The 25,314-nt window shown below is 42.9% G+C and overlaps 2 protein-coding genes across 5 annotated transcripts in view; one reads left to right on the forward strand and one right to left on the reverse strand.

The window, feature by feature from the left end:
* LOC140209684 (ceroid-lipofuscinosis neuronal protein 6 homolog) overlaps window positions 1-774 on the reverse strand; it is a 50,214-nt gene extending 49,440 nt beyond the window's left edge. The window contains exon 1 of one of the 2 annotated variants that reach the window (XM_072278057.1): window positions 627-768. The gene's annotated coding sequence lies outside the window, so the exon portion shown is untranslated. Of the gene's footprint in view, window positions 1-626 lie in introns of both variants that reach the window. The other variant, XM_072278058.1, reaches the window with a different exon arrangement.
* fem1b (fem-1 homolog b) lies at window positions 1-24,879 on the forward strand. Of its 3 annotated transcripts, none has more exons than XR_011889046.1 (3): window positions 1-667; window positions 16,653-18,241; window positions 21,732-24,879. XR_011889046.1 is itself a non-coding variant. In XM_072278056.1 (3 exons), the coding sequence occupies exons 1-2, from the start codon at window positions 114-116 to the stop codon at window positions 18,022-18,024; spliced, it is 1,926 nt and encodes a 641-aa protein (XP_072134157.1). In that variant the 5' UTR covers window positions 1-113; the 3' UTR covers window positions 18,025-18,058; window positions 21,732-24,879. The 3 variants fall into 3 exon arrangements, 2 of the variants coding, with proteins under 2 accessions (XP_072134157.1, XP_072134156.1); XM_072278056.1 differs by having other exon boundaries at window positions 16,653-18,058; XM_072278055.1 differs by having other exon boundaries at window positions 16,653-17,980.
* The last annotated feature ends 435 nt before the right edge of the window (window positions 24,880-25,314 follow it).

Genomic DNA, 25,314 nt, shown 5'->3' on the forward strand with positions numbered 1-25,314 from the left:
CTGCACGCATTGGAGATACGGAAGGAGAAAGGAGGGACACCGCCGTGAGCGGGCGGACGGACCGGGCTTCAAACCGAATCGGGGATGGCAGGCAGCGGCGGGTCGGGCGGCTGATGGAGTCGCTGGCCGCCTACGTGTACAAGGCGGCGAGCGAGGGCCGGGTGTTGACGCTGGCTGCGCTGCTGCTGAACCGCTCGGAGGCCGAGTGCCGCCGGCTACTGGCGCAGCTGAGCCCGGGGCCCGGTGGTGGGCCCGGCGGCAGCGGCGGTGGTGGCGGCGGCGGGGGCCAGCGGGCCACTCCGCTCATCGCCGCCGCCCGCAATGGCCATGCCAAGGTGGTGCGACTGCTGCTCGAGCACTACCGGGTGGAGACCGAGCAGACGGGAACCGTGCGCTTCGACGGCTACGTGATCGACGGCGCCACGGCGCTGTGGTGCGCGGCGGGCGCCGGCCACATCGACGTGGTGCGGCTGCTGGTGGCGGGCGGCGCCAACGTCAACCACACTACGGCCACCAACTCCACGCCGCTGCGCGCCGCCTGCTTCGACGGGCGCCTCGACATCGTGCGCTTCCTGGTGGAGAACCGCGCCGATATCCGCATCGCCAACAAGTACGACAACACCTGCCTGATGATCGCCGCTTACAAGGGCCACACCGAAGTGGTGAGGTGGGTGCCGGCGTGTGTTTCTGGAATATAGGCTCCGAGTCCAAGGGAAGGACTTCAACCCTGGGTCAATAGAGGGGAGGGTTTCAAAACCGGGTCAAATGGCGGGAGAGAGCTTTAACCCTGGACCAAAAGGGAGGGCTTTAATCCCGGGTCAAAGTATGAGAGGAGGACTTTAACCTTGTGTTAAAACGGTGCGGGGTTGGAGGAGGAGAATTCGGAGCAGGAAGTGAGGGCTTCAGCCCCGGGTCAAAGCGTGGAGGGTGGGATGGAGGGGGCAGCTTCACCCATGGTCGGGGTTGGTTTCAACACCAAGTCATCGGTGCGTGAGAAAAGGATTTGCAGGCGAGTAATAAAATGGAGACACAGGAATGGAGTTGAGGGGTCTTGTTTCGAAATGTTGACTGTCCATCTCCCTCCATTGATGCTGCCTCACCCACTCAGTTCCTCCAGTTTTGAGTGTTGTAACCTGCTGGAGGAACTCAGTGGGTTGAGCAGCATCTGTGTGAGAGAGAAAAAATTGGTGGCACTTCGGTTCAAGATCCTGCTTCAGCACTGGGAAGGGAGATGGCCAGTATACAAAAATGTGGCAGAGTTTTGAGAGGAGCCTGGGGTGATTGGTTTTGAATGGGTGTAAGATTTCAGGCAGGTCGTTATTTGGCAGTGAGGGTGGGGTTGGAATTGGGAATTAATAATGACATTAATTTTCAGTTAGGTTGATGACTTTATTGAGATGTATAAAGTCCTTGGGGGTATTTTATATAGGCACCCATTAGTCTCGTGAGATCATGGATTTGCGCCTTGGAAGGTTTCCACGGCGCAGGCCTGGGCAAGGTTGTATGGAAGACCAGCAGTTGCCCATGCTGCAAGTCTCCCCTCTCCACGCCACCGATGTTGTCCAAGGGAAGGGCATTAGGACCCATACAGCTTGACACCGGTGTCATCGCAGAGCAATGTGTGGTTAATTGCCTTGCGCAAGGACAAAACAAGGCTCAAACTAGCGACCTTCAGATCACTAGACGAACGCCTTAATCACTTGGCCATGCGCCAACACATCAGGGGTATAGATAAGGAGATTTCTTTCGTCTGGGGTACTGGAACCTAAAGCTCAGGGTGTAGATTTAAGGTGGGGGAAAAAAAAGATTTAAAGGAGGCCTGACAGGCAAGATTTTCCACATTGGAGGTAGTAGTTAGGTGGAACAAGCTGCCAGAGAAAGCAGTAGAGCTGGGTACAGTTACAGCTTTTAAAGGATATTTAGGTAGGTACATGATGAGAAAAGTTTAGAACCTGTTTTATGCCATGAACCAATACCATTAAGCAATGGGTCTGTGGATCGCAGGTTGAGAGCTGCTGGTTTAGAAGAATATGGGCCAGATGCTGGCAAATGGGATTAATTCAGTTAAGCAACTTGGTTGGCATGGGTGAATTGGGCTAAAGGCCCTGTTTCCCTGCTGTAGAGCGCTCTGACGTGTCTCGGGGATGATAGGAATATTTTTATAGTTTCGATTATGATCGCAGGAGAGTAAGGGACCTGGACGGAGGTGGTAAGAGTGGACAGAACCAGGATTGGTTCAGAAGCTGGAATACGGAAAAGTAGAGCAGGTTTAAGGAGGAGGGCCTGGAGTAAGTAGGAGGGCCGATGAAGTAGGAGGGTCTGTCTGAAGGGAGTAGTTGGAAGCAGCTCAGGAAGTGGTACTAGCACAAGCCTGGGGGCTTGATTAGCTCATGGCAGAATATAGGGCTGAAGTTGCTTAGATAGCTGGAACAGTATGTGGGAACCCCAAAATCTTTTGAGGTTTAGCTTTAATTTTGGAGAATTAACATCAGAACTACAGGCATTGGACTTGGTACACTGTGAGATTGGTTGCTGAATTCCTTCTCACCTGCCTATCACTTCCTGTTCGTGCCCATCCTTCCTTTCCTTTCTCCCATGATCCACTCTGCTCTTCAGTTGATGTGGTGAACTGGAGCAGCAAATTTGCGGATGACACCAAGATCAGGAGTGTAAGGATCTTCCATCCTTGGACTCACTCTACACCGCACGCAGTCAGAGCAGTGTTGCCAGGATAATCAAGGACACGACCCACCCAGCTAACACACTTTTCATCCCTCTTCCCTCCGGGAGAAGGCTCAGGAGCTTGAAGACTCGTATGGCCAGATTTGGGAACAGCTTTTTTCCAACTGTGATAAGACTGCTGAACGGATCCTGACCCGGATCTGGGCCGTACCCTCCAAATATCCGGACCTGCCTCTCGGTTTTTTTGCACTACCTTACTTTCCCTTTTCTATTTTCTATTTATGATTTATAATTTAAATTTTTAAAATTTGTACTCCAGGGAGCATGAAGAGCAGAATCAAATATCGCTGTGATGATTGTACACTCTAGTATCAATTGTTTGATGACAATAAATATAAAATTATAAAGCATAGTGGATAGTGTGGAAGACTATCAGGGCTTGAGGAAGGATCTGCATCAGCTGGAAAAATAGGCTGAAAAATGGCAGATATAGATTAATGCAGACAAGTGCAAGGTTTTGCACTTCAGTAGGACCAGCAGGGTAGGTCATACAAAGTGAAGGTAGGGTGCTGAGTGCTGTAGAACCAAGGGATCTGGAAATACAGGTACATAATTTGTTGAAAGTGGCATCACAGGTAGACAGGATGGTAAAGAAAGCTTTTGACATATTGGCCTTCATAAATCAATGTATTGAGTACAGAAGGTGGGATGTTATGCTGAAGTTGTATAAGACGTTGTTGGGGCTTAATTTGGAGTATTGTGTGCAGTTCTGGTCGCCTACCTACAGGAACGATATTAATAAGATCGAAAGAGTACAGAGAAAATTTACAAGGGTGTTGCTGGGACATGAGGACCTGAGTTTTCGGGAAAGGTTGAATAGGTTAGCCCTTTATTCCCTGAAGTGTAGGAGAATGAAAGGAGATTTGATGGAGGTATATAAAATGAGGGGTATAGATAGGGTAAATGCAAGCAGGCATTTTCTACTGAGGTTGGGTGAGACTAGAACTAGAGGGTTAAGGATGAAAGGTGAAATGTTTCAGGGGAGTATGAGGGGGAAGAACTTCACTCAAAGGGTGCTGAGTGTGGAATGAGCTGCCAGCAGAAGTGGTGGATGAGAGCTCGATTTCAATATTTAAGAGAAATTTGGATAGGTACTTGGATGGGAAGGGTATGGTAGGCTATGGCCCAGGTGCAGGTAGATGGTACTGGACAGATCAATAGTTGAGCACAGACTCAGTGCCTGTTTCTGTGCTGTAGTGTCTATCTGTACAAGATAATAAGAGAAGTCAATCGACTGGACAGCCAGAGACTTTATCCCCCAGGTTGGAAATGTCTTGTATGAGGGGGCATAATGTTAAGATGGTTGGCAGATGAAAGTATAGGGGGGGTGATGTCAGAGGTACTGTAGGTCTTTTTTATTTACACAGAGTGGTGGTTGTGTGGAACTCCCTGCAGATTCATTAGGGCATTTAAGAAACTCTTAGGTGCATCATGGAGAGCTTTGCAGTAGGGATAGGTTGATACAATATTATTAAGGGCTGAAGAACCTGTACTGTGCTGTAAAGTTCTATGTTTTATGTTCTATCCAAAGCATTGTTACCCCCCACCCCACCTCACCCCACCTCACCTCCCATTCAGTTCTTTTTTCAACTTTAAACGTGTGTTCGCTGGTTACTAAATACCCTGCCTGTGGAAATTGCTCCTCCCGGCAATTTGAACACCTCTTCAATCTCCTCATAACCAACTTTGCTCTAGGGGGAACTACGTCCCGTCTTGGCTTCTTGAATCTAGTCTATTAAGATAGTCTGCTTTTAATACAACAGCTGTTAAGCTGAAGGAGTTGCTGGTTCCTTTTCTTCTTGGCAAGTGCAGGGAAGGTGTTTTAATTGTTGCTTATTTTGGGTGACTGTATAATTTAACCATTTTTTCATGCAAAGAAAAGATTCTGGATTACCAAGAGTGGGACCATACTCTGCAGAGCATTTAGCTTGGGAGGTTTTGCACTAGGTGGGGTGAATTTGTTGTTCATAAATTGATCTTTGTGTGATTAATATTTCACTAATTAGTTTTATATATGGAATCCTACTGTTTCTGTTAAAGAATTACGTTGCTAGAGGGTTCCGTGCAGCACCTTGTTAGTTTGGACTCGGAAGGTTATATGTTTAAATCCCTCTCCTGTGGTACAGAATTTGAGATGATGCTTCAGCACAATACCAAGGGAGCGCTGAATTGCTAGAGGTGCTGTTTGTTTGGTGGAAGGTTAAATCAACACTGACTAAAATATTTATTTTGTTTATATAAATTATGTTGTATTCGTAGAATCTGCATGGTGCTGGTGCTATGCATATTTTTTTCAAAATCTACACTATATTGTTAAACGTTTGCAAATATTTAACACAGGACATTCCTGAGCTGCCATTTGCAGTAAAAGTCAATTTGTTTTCTTTGCTTACAAGATTGACCCTATAGAACATACAACAGTACAGCACGTGAACAAGCCCTTCGGTTCACAATGCTTTGCAGAACCAGTTCCATTAGTAACTAAATGGCCAGTTAAACTAATCTCTTCTGCCTACACAATGTCCATATCCTTCCACTTTCCTGACATTCATGTGCTTATCTTAATCTCTCTTAAAAGTCCCTAATGTATCTGCCTCTACCATCACCCTAGGCAGCGCATTCCAGGCACCTGCGCTCCTTGTTAGCACAAGTTCAGTTTTTCTTTCTCAGATATTCTGCATAGAAACATAGAAAGCCTACAGCACAATACAGGCCCTTCGGCCCACAAAGCTGTACCGAACATGTCCTTACCTTAGAAATTACCTAGGCCCTCTATTTTTCTGAGTTCCATGTACCTGCCCAGGAGCCTCTGAAAAGACCCTATTGTATCCACCTCCACCACGGTCGCTGGCAGCCTATTCCACGCACTCACCACCCTCTGCGTAAAAAAACAACTTACCCCTGACATCTCCTCTGTACCTACTTCCAAGCACCTTGAAACTGTGCCCTCTAGTGCTAGCCATTCCAGCCCTGGGAAAAAGCCTCTGACTATCCACACGTTCAATGCCTCTCATCATCTTATACACACACATTCTGTGAGTAATGAGAGGATTTTACACACATTCTAGTTGGTAATGTGCCTTGAACTCCAGGCCGGGTCTTTATTTGCTTAGCCTTGAACTCCAGGCCGAGTCCTTATGTGCTTAAACTGCGACTCCAGCCTTGAACTCCAGGTGGGGTCTTTATGTGCTTATCACTGGCAACTTTTATGTGTGTTGCTTGAAATTCCAGCATCCGCAGATTTCCTGGTGTTTGCGTGGTATTGTGCAATAGTGGGAGAGCCGTAAGCAGTGATCCTTTCACCATAGTAGTGGTGGCGGTATTTGCAAGTTTCATTGTTGCCGTCTTGGCATGTGGTGCCTATGTGCAACATTTGCTGGTGGTGGACAGCTCCTTGGACTGAAGAGACTAGCAGGTTTCTGGCAGATCCCGGTGCAAAGTGTTCCTAATCGTTCAGGTGCAGTTGGTGCTTGTCTCGGTGTGTATCCCCGGGAACATCCTGTAGATCAGAGTCCAGTGTGGGCTGAACTTCAGTGAACAGTCATTCTGAAAGGAGCTAGATGATGGATTAATGTCCACCCTGGCTGTCTCAGGATAACATCGAGGCTTTGGAAAGATCTGTTAGGATGGCCCCTGCTCACTATCTGTCAAGCAAGAGTGATGTTACTGCAGGGAATTCAAATACGGAGGCACTGCCCTGCCTTACCTACTACAGACACTAATATTCTAATAGTACACACTTGTGAATCAAATAGTCATGCTGTAAATTAAAAATGTAAAGTATATTATAAAATAAATGAGACACTTTGCCTGGATTAACCTTGTTTTCTATTGTTGGGATTCTGTTCCAGCAAATCTTCAACCCTTATTAAGAACAGCATTGTGTTTCCTGGCACTTACAATGCATTGTGTGATGTCCATCGAATGTAACAGGGTATCAATTGCTGAACAGATAACCAGTCCACTCAATTTTCTGGCTAAGCGAGAATTGAATTACTCCCATTGTTGAATGCATATCAGTTTAGTTTCCAACATAGCTGCTGCTATCTTGTTTGTACATGGTAGAGATGCAGCTCTCTGGCTTCCAAGTTGGGGCTCTGGAGATTCACACCCCTCTCCAGGGTAATTTAGGCCAGAGTGTAACTACTTTTGGGATGCTGAATTGTTGGAGATGATGTTTTCTTTTGGAGGATACTGAACCCTGCCTTTGCCAGCTTCTTCAGTGGAACACAAACAATCACATAGCTTTAGGAGAATTTCCATGTCCCATGAATAATGTTCTGCCCAGAAATTATCCTCTAACCAGTGCCATGATCACCTGTGCACTCTCCCCTGATAAAGTTTAAGGGAATGGGGGATTCTCAGATTCCTGTAAACAATGGGTTAAGTACCGACTATGTCTGTGTATTTTGTAGGTGACTGCAGTGTGTTTGAATAATGTCTCGCAGCTGCTTTCTTTGGAGCAAAATAAGGGTTAGAGTTCACTCAGATCCACATAAGATGTCTCTGGGCTTTTCACGCCTTTTGATTTTGACAAAAGGCAGTACCTGATGAAAATTAGACAGAACATTCCTTTCTTAATTAAAGCATAAATTTGATGGATGTTCTTATCTTTGTAATTAAGTGTGGCTCCAACAAACCAGGTAGGACATTCCTTTCTTTAATTAAGGTGACTGGAGTGTCTATCAAACTGATTGTTCTTATGTATCAATAGTCTATTGACTTGGCTGGAATGCTTATCAAACTGATTGTTCTTATGTATTGGCGGCCTGATAACTTCTAACAATTCTAACATCAGGCAGTGAACTTGTTGAACTGCCGGGGAGATGAGGATGTTTCTGTCCCTGCTGTCGGGTCCAAGTTCACTTGCCGGCTGAGCTCGAAGAAATAAGCGGGTGAAAAGATAAGTACCGATCTTTTTGTACTGTCGTTATTTGATCCAAGAAATTTACGTTTACACCCCCACTGCCCAAAATATTCAGCATGAGAGGATAAACCAGAGAACAGCATCGCGTTTCCTGCCATTTACAAGATATTATGTAATGTCCATCTCTTCCCCTGAAAAAATGCCTTTAAGAAAGTGACTTCAGTGTGAGAGGTATAGTGATAATAAATTTACTTTGTACTTGAGAGACAGTTGCCAAATAATAGTTGTTGGAGCCACTGATATTTGGTAATTTAGTTGCTCTAGTATAATAATAACATTTGCAAGAACTTGCATTTATTTATCCGGTACCATCTTGATGCCATTCAACTCAGTAAAGCACTTCAAAGAAGCACAGAGGGCAAGAATTTAATCCTGAGCTACAGTTGCAAGAAAAAGTTTGTGAACCCTTTGCAATTACCTGGTTTTCTGTATGAATTATTCATAAAATGTGGTTTAATTTTCATTTAAGTTAAATATGCCTAAACTAATAACACACTACCAATTGTACTTTTCATGTCTTTATTGAACAGATTGTTTAATCATTCATGGTCCAGGCTGGAAAAGTAATATGAACCCTTGTATTTAATAACTAGTAGAACCTCCTTTAGGAGCAATAACCTCCACCGAATGTTTCCTGTAGCTGCTAATCAGACTTGCACAATGGCCTGGAGGAATTTTAGACCATTCCTCCATACAAAACTGTTTCAGTTAACCAATATTTCTGGGATACCTTTCATGAATATCTCTCTTCAGGTAATGCCATAGCATCTCAATTGGGTTAAGGTCTGGACTCTGATTTGGCCATTCCAAAACACAAATTTACTTCTTTTCATTCTGTTGTTGATTTACTTGTGTTTGCATTATTGTCTTGTTGCATCATCCAACTTCTATCAAGCTTAAGGTGACAGACTGCTGCCCTGCCATTTTCTAAAATGTCTTGATACAATTTTGAATTCATTGTTCCCTCAATGATTGCCATCTGTCCAGACTCTGAGGCAGCAAAGCAGCCCCAAACCATGATGTTCCTTCCGACATGCTTCACAGTTGGGATGCGGTTTTGATGTTGGTGTGCAGTGCTCTTTTTTCTCCAAACAGCAGTGTGCATTTCTGCCAAAAAGTTTAACTCTTATCTCATCTATCCAGAGAACATTGTCCTAGATGTGTTGTGGAACATCCAGGTGGTCTTTTGCAAACTTGAGATGTGCAGCAATATTTGTTTTGGAGAGCAGTGGTGTCCTTCCGTGAACACGATTCTTGTTCAGTATTTTTCTTATTGTGGATACATGAATAGAGACCTTAGCAAGTTCTAGAGATCTCTGCCAGTCTTTTGCTGTTACCCTGGGTTCTTTTTCACCTTCTTCAGCATTGCATGTTGTGCTTTTGGTGTGATCTTTGCAGGACCCCCACTCCCTAGGGAGGGTAGCAACTGAATTTCCTCCATTTGTGGACAATTTCTCTTGCTGTGGACTCAACACTCAGGTCTTTAGAACTGCTTTTGTAGCCTTTTCCAGTTTCATGCATCCCTACAATTCTTCTAAGGTCCTGTGAACGTTGGTTTGATCGAGGCATGATGCACATAAATAGTTCTTTCTTGAGAAGAGCAGGCTCTGTCAGTAACTTGAGTTTATGTGTCTTTTTAATAGGGCACACCCACCCTCCAATCTCATCTCATTAATTGGAACACCTGACTCCAAATAGCTTTTTAGAAGGCATTACCTCAGGTTCACATATGTTTTTGAACCTAGACTGTGATTGTTTAAATGGTGTACTCAGTATTGACAAGAAGTACAATTGTTTGTGTGTTATTAGTTCAGGCAGATTGTGTTTGTCTATTATTGTGCTGTAGATCAGACCACATTTTATGAATAATTAATGCAGAAAACCAGGTAATTGCAAAGGGTTCATAAACTTCTTCTTGCAACTGTATATAATAAGTAGAGCATAATGTGTCAGGAATGCAAGCCTTAGGTAGTGTACTGAGGCAGGAACAGTTTACAAGATGAAGATAATGCAGAGCTCGGGGCCATGGCTGCTGAATGCCGCCAGTGGCGGAGCAAAGAAAGTTGGAGGTTATTCCGGATAGGGGCAGATGCAGCACATCAGAGTAACAAATGTGGTTTTGAGACCAGAGGAGGTTTGCTGGGAGACTGAAACTTGAAGTTAGGACAGAGACGGCAGAGCTTTTGGTGAGGATAGTGAATAGTTGATTTTATATGTACTCGGAGCTTTGGATTAATTTAAAAGAGTCATATAAATTTTAATTAAAATATACTGCAGAATTATATTTCAAATTGTTGCCTGCAGTTGATCTGAGGGAAGACGGTTGAAACAATTGACCCTGAGACCCATACTTTCCTCAGTAACATCAGGAATGCAGTGATTGTGAAGGCTGCTGTAAGGAGAAGTTTAATCTTGGACATCTATGTTGAATTGGTTTCCCGCTGTGTCTCAATGCAATTTGAACCATTTTAAACAATATTTTACTTAGGGCAAGGAACACTCTGCAATTACTCCTCATTTCTCTCGCTTCTCTGCAACCCCCACCATAACACAGTTTGTTTAAATTTTGTTTCTCTACCCCTTTTCATTGATTTACTGTGTTTTCTGGATTGGCAGGCACGTTCCTGGAGTGATCTGCTCGGTATTAAAGTTAAAACCCGACTTAAATCTGAGGTCTTAATCTTTTTCTCATCTACTGTAAATGCTCTTGTTCAGAGAATTAAATTCTGGGCATGCAGTATGCACCCATCCCATACAGCATTGCAGGCAGGAAACAGTATTTATTAAAGTGTGACTAGTGCTTTTAGTGTTTAGTCCCACACTACCAGGTTTACAAGCAGTTATTATACTTCTACCATCAGACTTCTGAATCAGCGTGGATAACTTCACTCACCTCAACACTGAACTGATTCCACAACTTACAGGCTCAAGAACTTTACAACCTTTGTTTGTTTGTTTGTTTGTTTGTTTGTTTGTTTATTTATTGATTGATTGATTGATTGATTGATTGTATTTGCTCATTTTGTTGTCTTTTGCACATTGGCTGTTTGTCCTTGTGTACAGATTCTCATTGATTCTATTGTATTTATTGTGAATGCCAGAAGGAAATTGAATCTCAGGGTGGTATATGGTGACATATATATACTTTGATAATAAATTTACTTTGAATTTTGAAGTGTGGAAGTGACCTGCTCTGAATTCAATTATTTTTAATTTTTTTTATCGCTAGCTCAATTGGAACCGGATATATAACTTGGCTTGAGCTGCGTAGATCTGCCTTGGAGCCCTGCAATACTTCAATGTTACACCATTGCAGATAAGACCATAAGAATTAGGTCATTTAGCTCATTGAGTCTGTCCTGTCATTTCATCATGGCTGATCCATTTCCCTCTCAGTTCCAATCTACTGCCTTCTCTCCGTATCCCTTCATGCCCTGATTAATTAAGAATCTATCAGCCTCTGCCTTAAATATACCCAGTGACGGCCTCCACAGCTGCCTGTGGCAATGAATTTCTCACATTCACCATCCTTTGGCTAAAGAAATTTCTCCTCATCTATGTTTTAAATGGGCATCCCTCTATTCTGAATTTAAAGAGGCGTAACTTTGAAGGTATGAGACGTGAATTAGCTAAGATAGACTGGCAAATGACACTTAAAGGATTGATGGTGGATATGCAATGGCAAGCATTTAAAGATTGCATGGATGAACTACAACAATTGTTCATCCCAGTTTGGCAAAAGAATAAATCAAGGAAGGTAATGCACCCATGGCTGATAAGAGAAATTAGGGATAGTATCAATTCCAAAGCAGAAGCATACAAATTAGCCAGAAAAAGTGGCTCACCTGAGGACTGGGAGAAATTCAGAGTTCAGCAGAGGAGGACAAAGGGCTTAATTAGGAAGGGGAAAAAAGATTATGAGAGAAAACTGGCAGGGAACATAAAAACTGACTGTAAAAGCTTTTATAGATATGTAAAAAGGAAAAGACTGGTAAAGACAAATGTAGGTCCCCTACAGACAGAAACAGGTGAATTGATTATGGGGAGCAAGGACATGGCAGACCAATTGAATAATTACTTTGGTTCTGTCTTCACTAAGGAGGACATAAATAATCTTCCAGAAATAGTAGGGGACAGAGGGTCCAGTGAGATGGAGGAACTGAGCGAAATACATGTTAGTAGGGAAGTGGTGTTAGGTAAATTGAAGGGATTAAAGGCAGATAAATCCCCAGGGCCAGATGGTCTGCATCCCAGGGTGCTTAAGGAAGTAGCCCAAGAAATAATAGATGCATTAGTGATAATTTTTCAAAACTGGTTAGATTCTGGACTAGTTCCTGAGGATTGGAGGGTGGCTAATGTAACCCCACTTTTTAAAAAAGGAGGGAGAGAAACCGGGGAATTATAGACCGGTTAGCCTAACGTCGGTGGTGGGGAAACTGCTGGAGTCAGTTATCAAAGATGTGATAACAGCACATTTGGAAAGCGGTGAAATCATCAGACAAAGTCAGCATGGATTTGTGAAAGGAAGATCATGTCTGACGAATCTCATAGAATTTTTGAGGATGTAACTAGTAGAGTGGATAGGGGAGAACCAGTGGATGTGGTATATTTGGATTTTCAGAAGGCTTTTGACAAGGTCCCACACAGGAGATTAGTGTGCAAACTTAAAGCACACGGTATTGGGGGTAAGGTATTGATGTGGATAGAGAATTGGTTAGCAGACAGGAAGCAAAGAGTGGGAATAAACGGGACCTTTTCAGAATGGCAGGCAGTGACTAGTGGGGTACCGCAAGGCTCAGTGCTGGGACCCCAGTTGTTTACAATATATATTAATGACTTGGATGAGGGAATTAAATGCAGCATCTCCAAGTTTGCGGATGACACGAAGCTGGGTGGCAGTGTTAGCTGTGAGGAGGATGCTAAGAGGATGCAGGGTGACTTGGATAGGTTGGGTGAGTGGGCAAATTCATGGCAGATGCAATTTAATGTGGATAAATGTGAAGTTATCCACTTTGGTGGCAAAAATAGGAAAACAGATTATTATCTGAATGGTGGCCGATTAGGAAAAGGGGAGGTGCAACGAGACCTGGGTGTCATTATATACCAGCCATTGAAAGTGGGCATGCAGGTACAGCAGGCGGTGAAAAAGGCGAATGGCATGCTGGCATTTATAGCGAGAGGATTCGAGTACAGGAGCAGGGAGGTACTACTGCAGTTGTACAAGGCCTTAGTGAGACCCACCTGGAGTATTGTGTGCAATTTTGGTCCCCTAATCTGAGGAAAGACATCCTTGTCATAGAGGGAGTACAAAGAAGGTTCACCAGATTGATTCCTGGGATGGCAGGACTTTCATATGAAGAAAGACTGGATGAACTAGGCTTGTACTCGTTGGAATTTAGAAGATTGAGGGGGGATCTGATTGAAACGTATAAAATCCTAAAGGGATTGGACAGGCTAGATGCAGGAAGATTGTTCCCGATGTTGAGCAAGTCCAGAACGAGGGGTCACAGTTTGAGGATAAAGGGGAAGCCTTTTAGGACTGAGATTAGGAAAAACTTCTTCACACGGAGAGTGGTGAATCTGTGGAATTCTCTGCCACAGGAAACAGTTGAGGCCGGTTCATTGACTATACTTAAGAGGGAGTTAGATATGGCCCTTGTGGCTACGGGGATCAGGGGGTATGGAGGGAAGGCTGGTGCAGGGTTCTGAGTTGGATGATCAGCCATGATCATAATAAATGGCGGTGCAGGCTCGAAGGGCCGAATGGCCTACTCCTGCACCTATTTTCTATGTTTCTATGAAGCTATGTCCTCTGGTCTTAGACTCCTTCATGATAGGAACCATCATCTCCATATCCACTCTATCAAGGCCTTTCAACATTTGATAGGTTTCAATAACTAAGTGGTTGGCAGTCCACTATTTAAGCAAAATGGTGGCTTTCTAAAATGTGTATCATGGATCTTGTATGGTGCAAAAGACAATAAATTTTGCACATACAAAATGAAAAACAAAATAATAGGAATAATAAACAAATGAATACTACTGAGAACGTGTTGTAAAGTTTTTGAAAGTGAGTCCGTAGGTTGTGGAATCAGTTCAGTGGTGGGATGAGTGTAGTTATCCACGCCAGTTCAGGAACCTGATGGTTGACAGGTGATAAATGTTCCTGAACAGAATGGTCAGAGTAGAATGTAAAAACTCTGAGTCAGTTGACCCCAAGCCAGTGGACTGTCTTTATATAATCGTGGTTCTATCGGATCTTTGAGGATGTATTTGATTTTGCTGAATCAATTAGAATAGTATGGATTAGGAGTTAACCAATATGTAATCAGTTCAACTGACTGTTAAAATGCCATCTATGTAGCTCAAAACATTAACCACATGTAACTAATCTGGGTTTTAATTGAAATTCTAATTAGTGAATGAAAGGGTAAAAGATACCCTCATTAGTGTGTCACCTGAGTACTGTTTGAGTTGTCATTGTGTGTTTTCAATAATCCTATTCAGACTGTACATGGATATTAACCTTGAGAGCAAATATTTATTGTTAGTATTACTGAATAGTGGATATGGGTTATTATGCACTTGTGAAAATGAAAGTGTATATAAAGCAATTTGTACTGAAATTAGTGCCACACCATGTCAAGGTTTGCTATTGGATGACATTAATTTGTGCATTATTGGATCATTTGGTTAAATTAAAGCAGTGGGATTAATCTTGGGAACAGTAGCTATAGCAACAAAACACTGATGTGAAGAATAGGGGGAGACAATTAAATGTTTAGTGCCATTGCAGTATACACACAGTGGCCTCTTTATTATATACCTCCTGTACCTAATAAAGTGGCCACTGAGTGTATGTTTGTGGCCATCTGCTGCTGTATCCCATCCACTTCATGGTTCCTTCGTACCCCATCCGTTATTTATATATATATTTCTTTCTCTCTCTCTTTTTCTCCCTCTGTCCCTCTGGGATTCCCCCCCCCCCCCTTTCTTTCTCCCTAGGCCTTCCGTCCCATGATCCTCTCATATCCCTTTTGCCAATCAACTTTGCAGCTCTTGGCTTCATCCCTCCCCCTCCTGTCTTCTCCTATCATTTTGGATCTCCCCCTCCCCCTCCCACTTTCAAATCCCTTACTATCTCTTCTTTCAGTTAGTCCTGACAAAGGGTCTCGGCCCGAAACGTCAACTGTACCTCTTCCTAGAGATGCTGCCTGGCCTGCTGCGTTCACCAGCAACTTTGATGTGTGTTGCACTTCATGGTTTGTTGGACTGTGCATTCAGAGATGCTTTTCTGCACATCACTGTTGTAACACATGGTTATTTGAGTTACTGTCAGCTTGAAGCAGTTTAGTTATTCTTCTCTGACCTCTCTCATTTACAAGACATTTTCGGCTACACTGGATTTTTTTTGTTTTGCAAACCATTCTCTTTAAACTCTAGAGACCGTTGTGCATGAAAATCCCAGGAGGTCATCAGTCTCTGAGATACGCAAGCCATCCCATCTAGCTCTAATGATCATTTCACAGTCAAGGTTACTTAGATCACATCTTTTCCCTATTTGGATATTTGGTCTGAACAACAACTGAACCTCTTGACCTTATCTGCATGCTTTTATGCATTGAGTTGTTATCACATGATTCGCTGAATAGATATTTGCATTTACAAGCAGGTGTACAGGTTTATCCAATAAAGAGTATAAACCAGGCATGCTTCCCCTATTTTTCCCTCTTTCCACAAATGTTGAATTGTGTATGACAACCCATCATTGCCTTTTACTGATTATCAATGTTCACATTATGGGGCCAGATTGATGGTTTTCGTATCACTTTAACCGTAGAAAGCTTTACAAAGGACATGCCCATTTTAGTTGCGGGCAACAATATGAATTGAAGAGTGAAAATATTCTCTTTAATAGCTTTGCTCATTTTTCTTTTTCACTTGCATGCTGATCCAACTGATATTCATTAACTATGTCCAGGTAGACAGCAGGAGAATCCTACGCAAGGGTAGTGGATGTGTATCCTCCATATTGGGTGAAGCCGTCCCCACCATTGAGCACATCTACACAGAATGTTGTCTCTAGAATGCAACATTCATCATCAAGGGCCACCACCCACCAGGCCATACCGTCTTCTCTCTGCTGCCATCAGGAAGGTAGTACAGGAACCACAGGACCCACACCACCAGGTTCAGGACTAGTTATTACCCCTCAGTCATCAGACTCTTGAACCAGTGGAGATAACGTCACTGAACTTCGCTTGCCCCATCACTAAGCTTCGCTTGCTCCATCACTAAACTGTTCTCACCTTCAAGGGCTCTTCATCTCAAGTTCTTGACATTTATTGTTTGTTTATTTTTTTTTCTCCTTTGTATTTTCACAGTTTGCACATTGGTTATCCATCCTGTTGGTTGCAGTCTTTCATTGATTCTATTGTGTTGTTTGGATTCACTGTGTATGACCACAGAAAATGAATCTTGGGGTTGTATATGGTGACATGTAGTTTGATAATAAATTTTCTTTGAACGTTAAAAGAGGTATGTGATTGCATTGTTGGGCCTGTAGAGGAAATTCACCAAATTGTTGCTTGGGGTGGAGAATTTCAGCTGTGAGGAGTGATTGGATGGGCTGCGATGTTTTGTTTCCTTGCTATGGAGAGACCTGAGGGCTGATCTGATTGAGGTATACAAAATTGAGGGGAATAAATAGGATAGGCAGGGGGAAACGTTACTCCTTAGCAGGAGGTGCCCATAACAAGAGGGATTACATTTCAGGTAAGTCCTAATTCCCAATACATGTATATAGTGAATAAAGTTGATATTTGATCTTTGATTCTTGATAAGCTATCTGCCCTTGTAAATATGTTCAGTGATTTTTGGTATCTTTTTTACAACTACTATGTTTATTGGTGGCTTCTGTTTCCATTTGTTCATGTTCCCTGCAAAGTATTTGTTCCTAAGGGCTTGTTATCTATTTGCACAGGTACCTGTTGGAGCAGCACGCTGATCCCAACGCCAAGGCACAATGTGGGGCCACTGCGCTACACTTTGCAGCTGAAGCAGGCCATCTGGAGATCGTCAGGGAGCTGGTGAAGTGGCGGGCTACCATGGTGATGAATGGCCACGGCATGACTCCACTGAAGGTGGCCGCTGAGAGCTGCAAGGCGGACGTGGTGGAGCTGCTGCTCTCCCACGTGGACTGCGACCGCGAGAGCCGCATCGAAGCCCTGGAGTTGCTGGGTGCTTCCTTCGCTAATGACCGCGAGAACTACGACATTGAGAAGACCTATCATTACCTGTACCTGGCTATGCTGGAGAGGCACCGCGACCCTGACAACCCACTTGAGAAGGTTACCCTCCCTTCCATTGAGGCCTACGGCGGGCGCGCAGAGTGCAGGACCCCACAGGAGCTAGAGGCCATCCGGCAGGACAGGGACGCCCTTCACATGGAAGGGCTGATCGTACGTGAGCGGATCCTGGGCTCCGACAACATTGACGTTTCGCACCCTATCATCTATAGAGGGGCAGTGTATGCAGACAGCATGGAGTTTGAGCAGTGTATCAAGCTGTGGCTTCATGCCCTGCACCTGAGGCAGAAAGGCAATCGCAACACCCACAAAGACCTGCTGCGCTTTGCGCAGGTCTTCTCACAGATGATACACCTGAACGAGCCCGTGAAGCCTCGGGACATTGAGAATGTCCTGAAATGCAGTGTGCTGGAGATAGAGAGGGGCCTGGCACGAATCAAAAACCCGTCTGACATGGACGTGCAGACGGCCATGGACAACTGTGAATCGAACATATTTACCTTCCTGTATCTGGTGTGTATCTCCACCAAAACGCAGTGCAATGAGGAGGAACGGGCACGCATCAACAAGCAGATCTACAGACTGGTTCACCTGGACCCACGGACCCGGCACGGCTCCAGCCTGTTGCACCTGGCAGTGAACTCCAGCACGCCGGTCGACGACTTCCACACCAGCGATGTGTGCAGCTTCCCCAGCGCTCAGGTCACCAAGCTACTGCTGGACTGCGGCGCTGACATGAATGCTGTGGACAAGGATGGCAACGGGCCGCTCCACATCATCGTGCAGTACAACCGGCCCATCAGCGACTTCCTCACCCTCCACGCCATCATCATCAGCCTGGTGGAGGCTGGAGCCCATGCGGACATGACCAACAAGCAGAAGAAGACCCCACTAGACAAGAGCACAACTGGCGTGTCTGAAATCCTCCTCAAGACTCAGATGAAGATGAGCCTGAAGTGCCTGGCTGCCCGAGCAGTGAGACTTCACAACATCAGTTACAAAAGTCAGATCCCTCAATCATTGGAAGAATTTGTAGAATTACATTGATTTTTAAGATGATTCTTTACCAGACTGGTACTAGGTATGGCCCTAACACATTAGTTTATGGGATTGATCTGCTGATTACGTAGCTGTTTTGTCTTATCCCGTCGTCTCTCTGAACCCAGCCCACAACCGTTCAGATTGTCTATGGTGCTTCCTCGGCGCTTTCATCAAATAGGCTCGAATGATGCAAAGTGCCCACAAACTAAAATTTTAAACTTGTGTAAGTTATAAAAATCGATCTTTTTGTTTAAGGTTCAGATCAAACCTTGTGTCTTCCAACAACATTAAGATATGAGAAGCAGGAGCAGATCACACATGTTGGCCTACAAACGGGAAGTAATTTGAATTGCAATCTCTTTTTCTTCTTCCCCTATACTATTATTGCCCAAGGATAAAGAAAGTACCAGTCTGAACTATTGTTAACAAGTTTTGTGATAAGATAGTTGATTGATTTTTTGATGACCACTGCCCTGCCTTGTGTAGCTGGTTTCACAGTGGATAGGAAAGCAGGAAATCTGATTTGGTTTAGCAGTAGCAGTGCGATCACTTGAGTTGAGTATAATGTTCTCCTGAGCATGTTATCTATTGTTCCCTTAATGGAGAACGCCTGTGTGTGACTTTGCTTAACATGGGGAGGCTGATGCATGGGCAGCCGCCGCATTGTCCTTGAGGGATTGGGTCAGGGTCCAGTGGCATGGAACACAAGTTGACTGGGGACCCTCCTCTGCCTTCGCTGCAGATGTGATGTGACATTATCTTCCATAAGCTGCACCATTGAGGACTTTGTTTTATCCCTCACTTGCCCATGCTGGGTGGCAAATGACTTTGAAATTTTTATTGTTAGAATGTTAACAGCAAAATGTGAAATTTGTACAATGTTTTTGGAGAATGTCAGTGAACTCGAGTGATTGCACTACTACCCTTGAAGATCCCACAGCGTGGCTCAGGTGCTACCCTGAGCACGTCTGCTGCAGTGCAGTTGATGCATATGCATGATCTGGCTTCACCTTTCTTGTAAGGTAAAGCACTCCTTGGTTACTTCATTTTGTTTCTGTGCAAGGTGTAAACTTTTCTAGTTACCAGAACCAAGGACTTTAAATCAATCAGCAAATCTAGCCCCTTATTGTGGTGAGAGTGGCTGTGACCAGGCACTGAGGGGAAGTCTTCCTTCTTGCTACCCTGCTGGTTTTTGAAACTTACTTAATAGAATCTTTAAAGAATCAATGCTGCGGCAATCCTAGCTGTTCTAACAAAATGGGAAGGTGTGCCAAAATCTTTCAAACTACTTCTAACCACCACTATCCATCATGTTAATATTGTACAGTTGCGATGTGGGTTCATTTCAAGGCGAAATGGCTCACGTTTGCTAGTTAATGGGTGAATGATCCTGTTGGTGTTGATCTGAGACCAGTCAGGGCCCCTTTACTTGGAAGTACAGAGGTTAAGGTCACATGAGGATCAGGTTGTCCTGCCCTGCATAGCCAAGTATCATGTCACTCAGGCTAAGCTTGTACGTGAAGGTGGATTAGTCTTGGGTGAGAAGATTCATTTTGGCACTATGGAGGGGTATAAAATTTTGGGAGAGGATGGGGCAATGGATTGATTAAAGGAGCAAAGATCTAAAACTGATCCATACTCAGTTGTGAGAGAGTTTACTGTATTATTTCATTCCCTGGATCTTAAAGAATAACTTAAGTGGAGATTCTTAAGATTACTGGTTTCATCTTAATTTCTAACATCAAGCAAAGTTCTGAATTGCAGAGTGTATTTAAAACTGGCTGGGAAATGAGAGGAATTGAAGTTTTTAACTTTTATAATTTTCCTTCTGATGTGATTGTGGTAGATTGGTTCATTTGGTTTTGTTGAAGACCTTGTGATTTTACTTTGGTTAGTATATGCCTGTTAAGTAACATACTCCATGTTCTCACGACACGTCTGAAATGCTGTTTCAGCAGGAGGTCCCTGTTTCACCTTGCAGTTGGTTTCACCCTTTATGAGCTCTCATGTGATGAGAACCGTATAAATCCTAATATACAGTTGCTTTGACAGTATTCCAACATGAAAGTGGAATCAGGCAAAGCAGTGGGAGTAGTTAAACAAATCAATAGGGTTGTTTGTTAATGTTTTTCCTTACTCCTTTTTAAAAATTATTTTTTGATGAACAGTCAATTTTGGAACCATAAATGTCTGTAATAGAGGTTTTTTAAATCTTCTTTAAAAACCTGATTCCATACTGCTGTGGTTTCTGCTGTGACTTTGACAGACACCTGCTTTCACTTCAGAGTTTCGATTTCAAGTGTATTTGTAGTACATGTATAAGATTGACCCTAAGTTAAATTAAGCTCTGAAATGGAAGACTGAACTGCTGCAAGTACAGTATTAACTAATTAGGTTTAACCCAAGGTCTTGTGTTCCTGTTGTTGATACTTCAGTCTATCTTTTCTCAACATATTTTTGTTTAAGGACAATGAAATCAAATCATGCATGGATACTTTGCTTAACAATTGAGGGAATGTTTTAAGCCCATGTTTTCTTGAATATATTTGATCATTGAACTTGATTCTGTGGAAGCAGAAGAAAATACTAGAAGAGGAGCAAGAGTAGACATGTCACCCATTTCAATTCTACTTCCCATTCCAACATGTCAGTCCATGGCCTCCTCTACTGTCGTGATGAGGCCACGCTCAGATTGGAGGAGCAACACCTTATATTCTGTCTGGGTAGCCTCTAACCTGATGGCATGAATATCAATTTCTTGAACTTCCAGTAACTGCCCCCCTCCTTTCACCATTCCTTATTCCTATTTTCCTCTCTCACCTTATCTTCCTACCTTCCCATCACCTCCCTCTGGTGCTCCACCCCCTTCCCTTTCTTCTATGGCCTTCTGTCCTCTCCTGTCAGATTCCCCCTTCTCCAGCCCTTTATCTCTTTCACCAATCGACCTTCTAGCTCTTTACTTCACCCCATTCCTCTGTCCTGGTTTCACCTATCACCTACCACCTTGTACTTCTTCCTCCCCTCCCCCCACCTTCTTAATCTGATTTCTCTTCCTTTTCAGTCCTGATAAGGGTATTGGCCCCAAAAGTCGACTGTGTGCTCTTTTCCATAGATGCTGCCTGGCCTGCTGAGTTCCTCCAGTGTTTTGTGTGTGTTGCTCTCAGACATGTCCTGTCTTTCAGTGTAATGTGGACAATCCTCCTCAGGCACTTACTCTTGTATCTATTCCCATGACACTCAATTTTTTAAATCTTTAAACAATTCATCTCCTACATTAAACAGCGCTGCTGCTGCATAACTGGCTTTAAAAGAAAATTGATAGAAGTAATTTGTAAATATTGATCTTAAAATTTTCAAATGTGTTACCCATTGCCTTTCTGGTACAGCTAGTAGGTCACTGGAGCAAAGTATAAAAAGTCTTAGTTTTAATTCCAGTTCTTTGTAAAAAAAAATAGTGATCCCCTCATCTGAGAGCCTGTAAATTCAGTGCTGTTGAGGTGATATTGGGTGCTGGGCTGTGAAGAATAGCTTGCAATTGCACACTGTAGCATCCATGAAGTATGATCACTTGGCTGATGGAAGGCTGTTGGAACTGTGCCATTCTTAGAAGGAGAACCATATTTTGGGCACCTGTTCTCCAGGTTTAGCAGAATGTCATATTTAGGATGTCTAGAATGTCTCACTATTGACTGTAAATTCCTATTGTTTCACAGATGTGAAAGGCCCACAGCTCACGAAGAACCATAGGGCCGAGGGAGGTTGAGAATCTCTTTCACACAGGCGAACCGACAGTTGGAGCACTTCAGCATTCAGTGTAATGTGTCCGAGTTGTGGCTTGAGGCATATTGGTTCCACATTGCACGCGTTCTGTAGTCTATGTCTAGATCTCTTGGCACACTTGGTGACTTTACATCTTTTGTATAAGGTGGGAAGGTTTTAGGGGAAACAGCAAAGCCCCTTACCACAATGCCAGTGGATTAAAATCATGTTTTGCTGTAGTTGTTGAAGGCAATACTTTTATCAACTCTCCCACATCTATAGAGTGTTTGTAATCTAGACAATTCAGGTCATCAGTGTGTTTGATTCTTGCTGCTTCTCACTTTGAGAGAAAAAGCTACAGTTATTCAGAAGTGCACCTCGTGCTACTTCACTTTCCTCAGTTGCTTGTGAGAACATATCAATCAAAATAATCTTGATAATTTTTGAAAATAATATGTACAAAAAGAGCTTAATGCCTTGGCTTCTGGCATTAAAAACAAAACTACCTGGATTGAAATGAATGGCTGTTAAATTTGAAATGCTTTACTTTTTATTACTTGAATGTTCCTTTTAACTTAGAACAAAAGGAGATTTGCAAAGGATGCTACCACGGCGCATCCTTTTTGGATGTCGTCAAGTGCTTTATGGCCAATGAACTACATTTGAATTTTTGCCACACTTGTGTCAGAGCCATTTAATTCACTTCAGGCACCAATAGTGATGACTTTATGGCAAACGTGGGACACAGGTCCACAGGTATGGGGCTGTTTGCAGGTTGTTCTTGGGATTTCAGAAATGATTAAAACATGGGGGAAAAGTTTTTAATCAAGCAATGATGGAACTGAGTTGTTGGTGGGAAAAGGAATTTATGTTCTCTTGATATTGACTGGATCAAAATTGTTCGTTTTCAGATAAGATTTCAAGATGTCAGATACTTTCCAATTTGGACTATTAATCATGCTTATTTTACTTTGATTTGTGGTTTTTAAGCTTTTCCAGTAAATTCATTCATGAGGTATGGATTTTGATATTGCTGATAAGGCTGACATTTATTCCTGATTGGACCTTGTACTGAGGAGACAATTAACAGTAAATTGTGTTCATGAGTCTGCAGCCTAGGTATAGGCCAGACAGGATAAGAATGGCAGATTTACGTCCCTGAAGTCTACTGGTGAATCAGATGCCCTTTATGACCGTCTAGCAGTTTCATAGTCACTGTCACTGCTGCCAGGTGTTTTTTAAGTACTGGATTTATTTAATTACTTGAATTTACATTCTTCAGTTCTGGTGGTGGAATTAGTACTTGTGTGTCGCTGGATGCTTGTAGAGCAACTCAACTACTGAGCTTCTGCTCACCGAACCTGTCACAATCTCTTATTATTGGATTCTCTCCTTCCCATTTAAAGAGCTCCTTGGACATTTTTAAGCTTTTCATTTAAAAGCAGCTTTGTACCTAATCCTGAATAAAAGGAGAGCTGAGTCAGAGAGTTGTGAATTTCCCAGTTTATAAAAGTGAACTCATCTTTTTGAAATTGGACATCAGTTATCTAAAATGATCTTTCATTAGTTCTGCTGTAGTCCAGTTAAACCCCATTATAGCACTGTCATCAAGAAAGTTACTGGGTTTGCTGCCAAATACAGTGGGCAGAAAGACCTATGCTTTAATGTTGATGCTTTTACCTAATATCTTTTGAGCTGCTTACAGTGATTAAAATTGTCATTGTCACAGACCATGAACCTGCATTTGGCAGGAGTTGCGTATTCATATTGCTATCGTCAGTTACGCAACTTGAAGGACTGTTTCCTTTTACTTGGGTGTTCTTGGCTGGGTTAATTGATATCAATAGGCCCTACTGAACTGGTCTTTTTGTGCCTGTTGACTGTACTGTACAGAGACTGTTTAGTATATGCACGCAAGGTGCACGGGCACTCTTCCCACAGACACCTATGGCAATATTTCCTCATAGAATCCTACCTACACTTCACCAGCCACATATCTAATGACTTCCCAACTCAATTGTGCTTCCTCGGTATGGATAAGCCTAATTCAGGGGTATCCCAGGGCATGAAGCTGCTGGTTGTGAACAATGTTGTTATAAGATGCTGTTATCCAAGACTTCAGTAGTATACTCAAACTCAAAAGCCCTAAATTAATTAAACTGCCAAGGCGAGTAGTGATGGGGTGAGGTGTGGTTTGATTACACAGTCAAATGATTAATACTGCTAATTTTCATTTCATTCAGTGTAAATTATTTTTACGAATTTAAAAAATTTTCAAATAAAGTGGCAAACTGAACAGTGCTGACTTGCGCGAGATATTGTTATATTCAATTAAAGCCACTTTTGTGGGCCTGACATTGGTTCATTGTGCATCTATGAAACGCCCTCCTTAAATGTCATTCCTTCGGCAGTTCGTAACCAACACAGAAGGAGCATGTAATTGTAGTCGTTATATGTTTTCAAAGCCCTTCAAAGCAGTGTGCTAAATTATTCAGTGCTAAACTCAGCATTACCACTAAATGCCTTAACAATGGGAACAATAATGGTAGGAGGATGAAAATACAGGTCCTGGTTAACCTTACTGCTATTAAACTCTTGATATTTGATTTGCTGATTTGCCATAGTTGAGCTTTTGTAAGGCAGCATTTAAAAAAGAATATAAACACTGAAGGTCCGATCAAATCACAGCCTTGTGGTCATGGGCCCTTCTCTTGACGTGGTCCGTGCAAGAAATGACCCTAAAGTTTTTAATGATGAAAGTCAATGACCATCGAAATGCCAGTGGGTGCATAATTTCTGTATGTATTAAGTTGAAATGCCATGGCACTTTGCACTATAATTCCTCAGGATGTATAACCTTGTGTAATTTGTTCACCCACAATTCCCAAGCTGGGGATTTAATATTTCCTAAAAATTTTAAATTAGTTGCAAAATTAGGTTTATTACTGGATTTTTAGACACACCTTTTATGTCCTGAATCCCCACACTACTGGTATTTTTTGGAAAAAGCCGGGGAATAATGTAATGAAATAATTCATTCTTGATTCTTGTAAAATGTGACTGTTTTGTTTAAATAAAGCTGTAATGTATACTGAAAACAAAGATCAGCATTTGCTTTCAAAGATGGTGATTGTGTGGTTTTGTCCTGTGTGGCTTTGCAGAACAAAATCCAGTTTGTAATAGAAAAAATGGGAGGTGGTCATTCAGCTTTTAACATGTTCAATCAACCCTAGCCCTTGCCAGCTTTGGAGATGATCATCTTGAACATTGAATTATCTCTTAAATCTCTGTCTGCAGGAGCTGTGAATTAAATGTATGTGGAATGTTCTGATATTGGAGTGGTTTAAAATGAGCTTGAAATGGCCGTGCCTTTGAAAAGTGATCTGTATGAGTGGGGTACAACAAGCACATGAGAAATGAAATTGATGCCAATTGAAATCTTGGCAAATCAGGGGTTTCCAACCTTATTTTTACCATGGACCCCTATCATTAACCAAGGGCTCTGTGGACCCCAGGCTGGCAATCCCTTCTTTAGAT

Source organism: Mobula birostris, chromosome 14 (assembly GCF_030028105.1).
Source record: "Mobula birostris isolate sMobBir1 chromosome 14, sMobBir1.hap1, whole genome shotgun sequence".
Classification (NCBI taxonomy): Eukaryota; Metazoa; Chordata; class Chondrichthyes; order Myliobatiformes; family Myliobatidae; genus Mobula; species Mobula birostris.

Bases quoted from the DNA above. Each gene is read 5' to 3' on its own strand.
- fem1b (XM_072278055.1), top strand. From the start codon at position 114: ATGGAGTCGCTGGCCGCCTACGTGTACAAGGCGGCGAGCGAGGGCCGG. The intron at 668-16,652 runs GTGGGTGCCGGC...CTATTTGCACAG, and splicing joins GGCCACACCGAAGTGGTGAG to GTACCTGTTGGAGCAGCACG. The intron at 17,981-21,731 runs GTCAGATCCCTC...ATTGTTTCACAG, and splicing joins TCACAACATCAGTTACAAAA to ATGTGAAAGGCCCACAGCTC.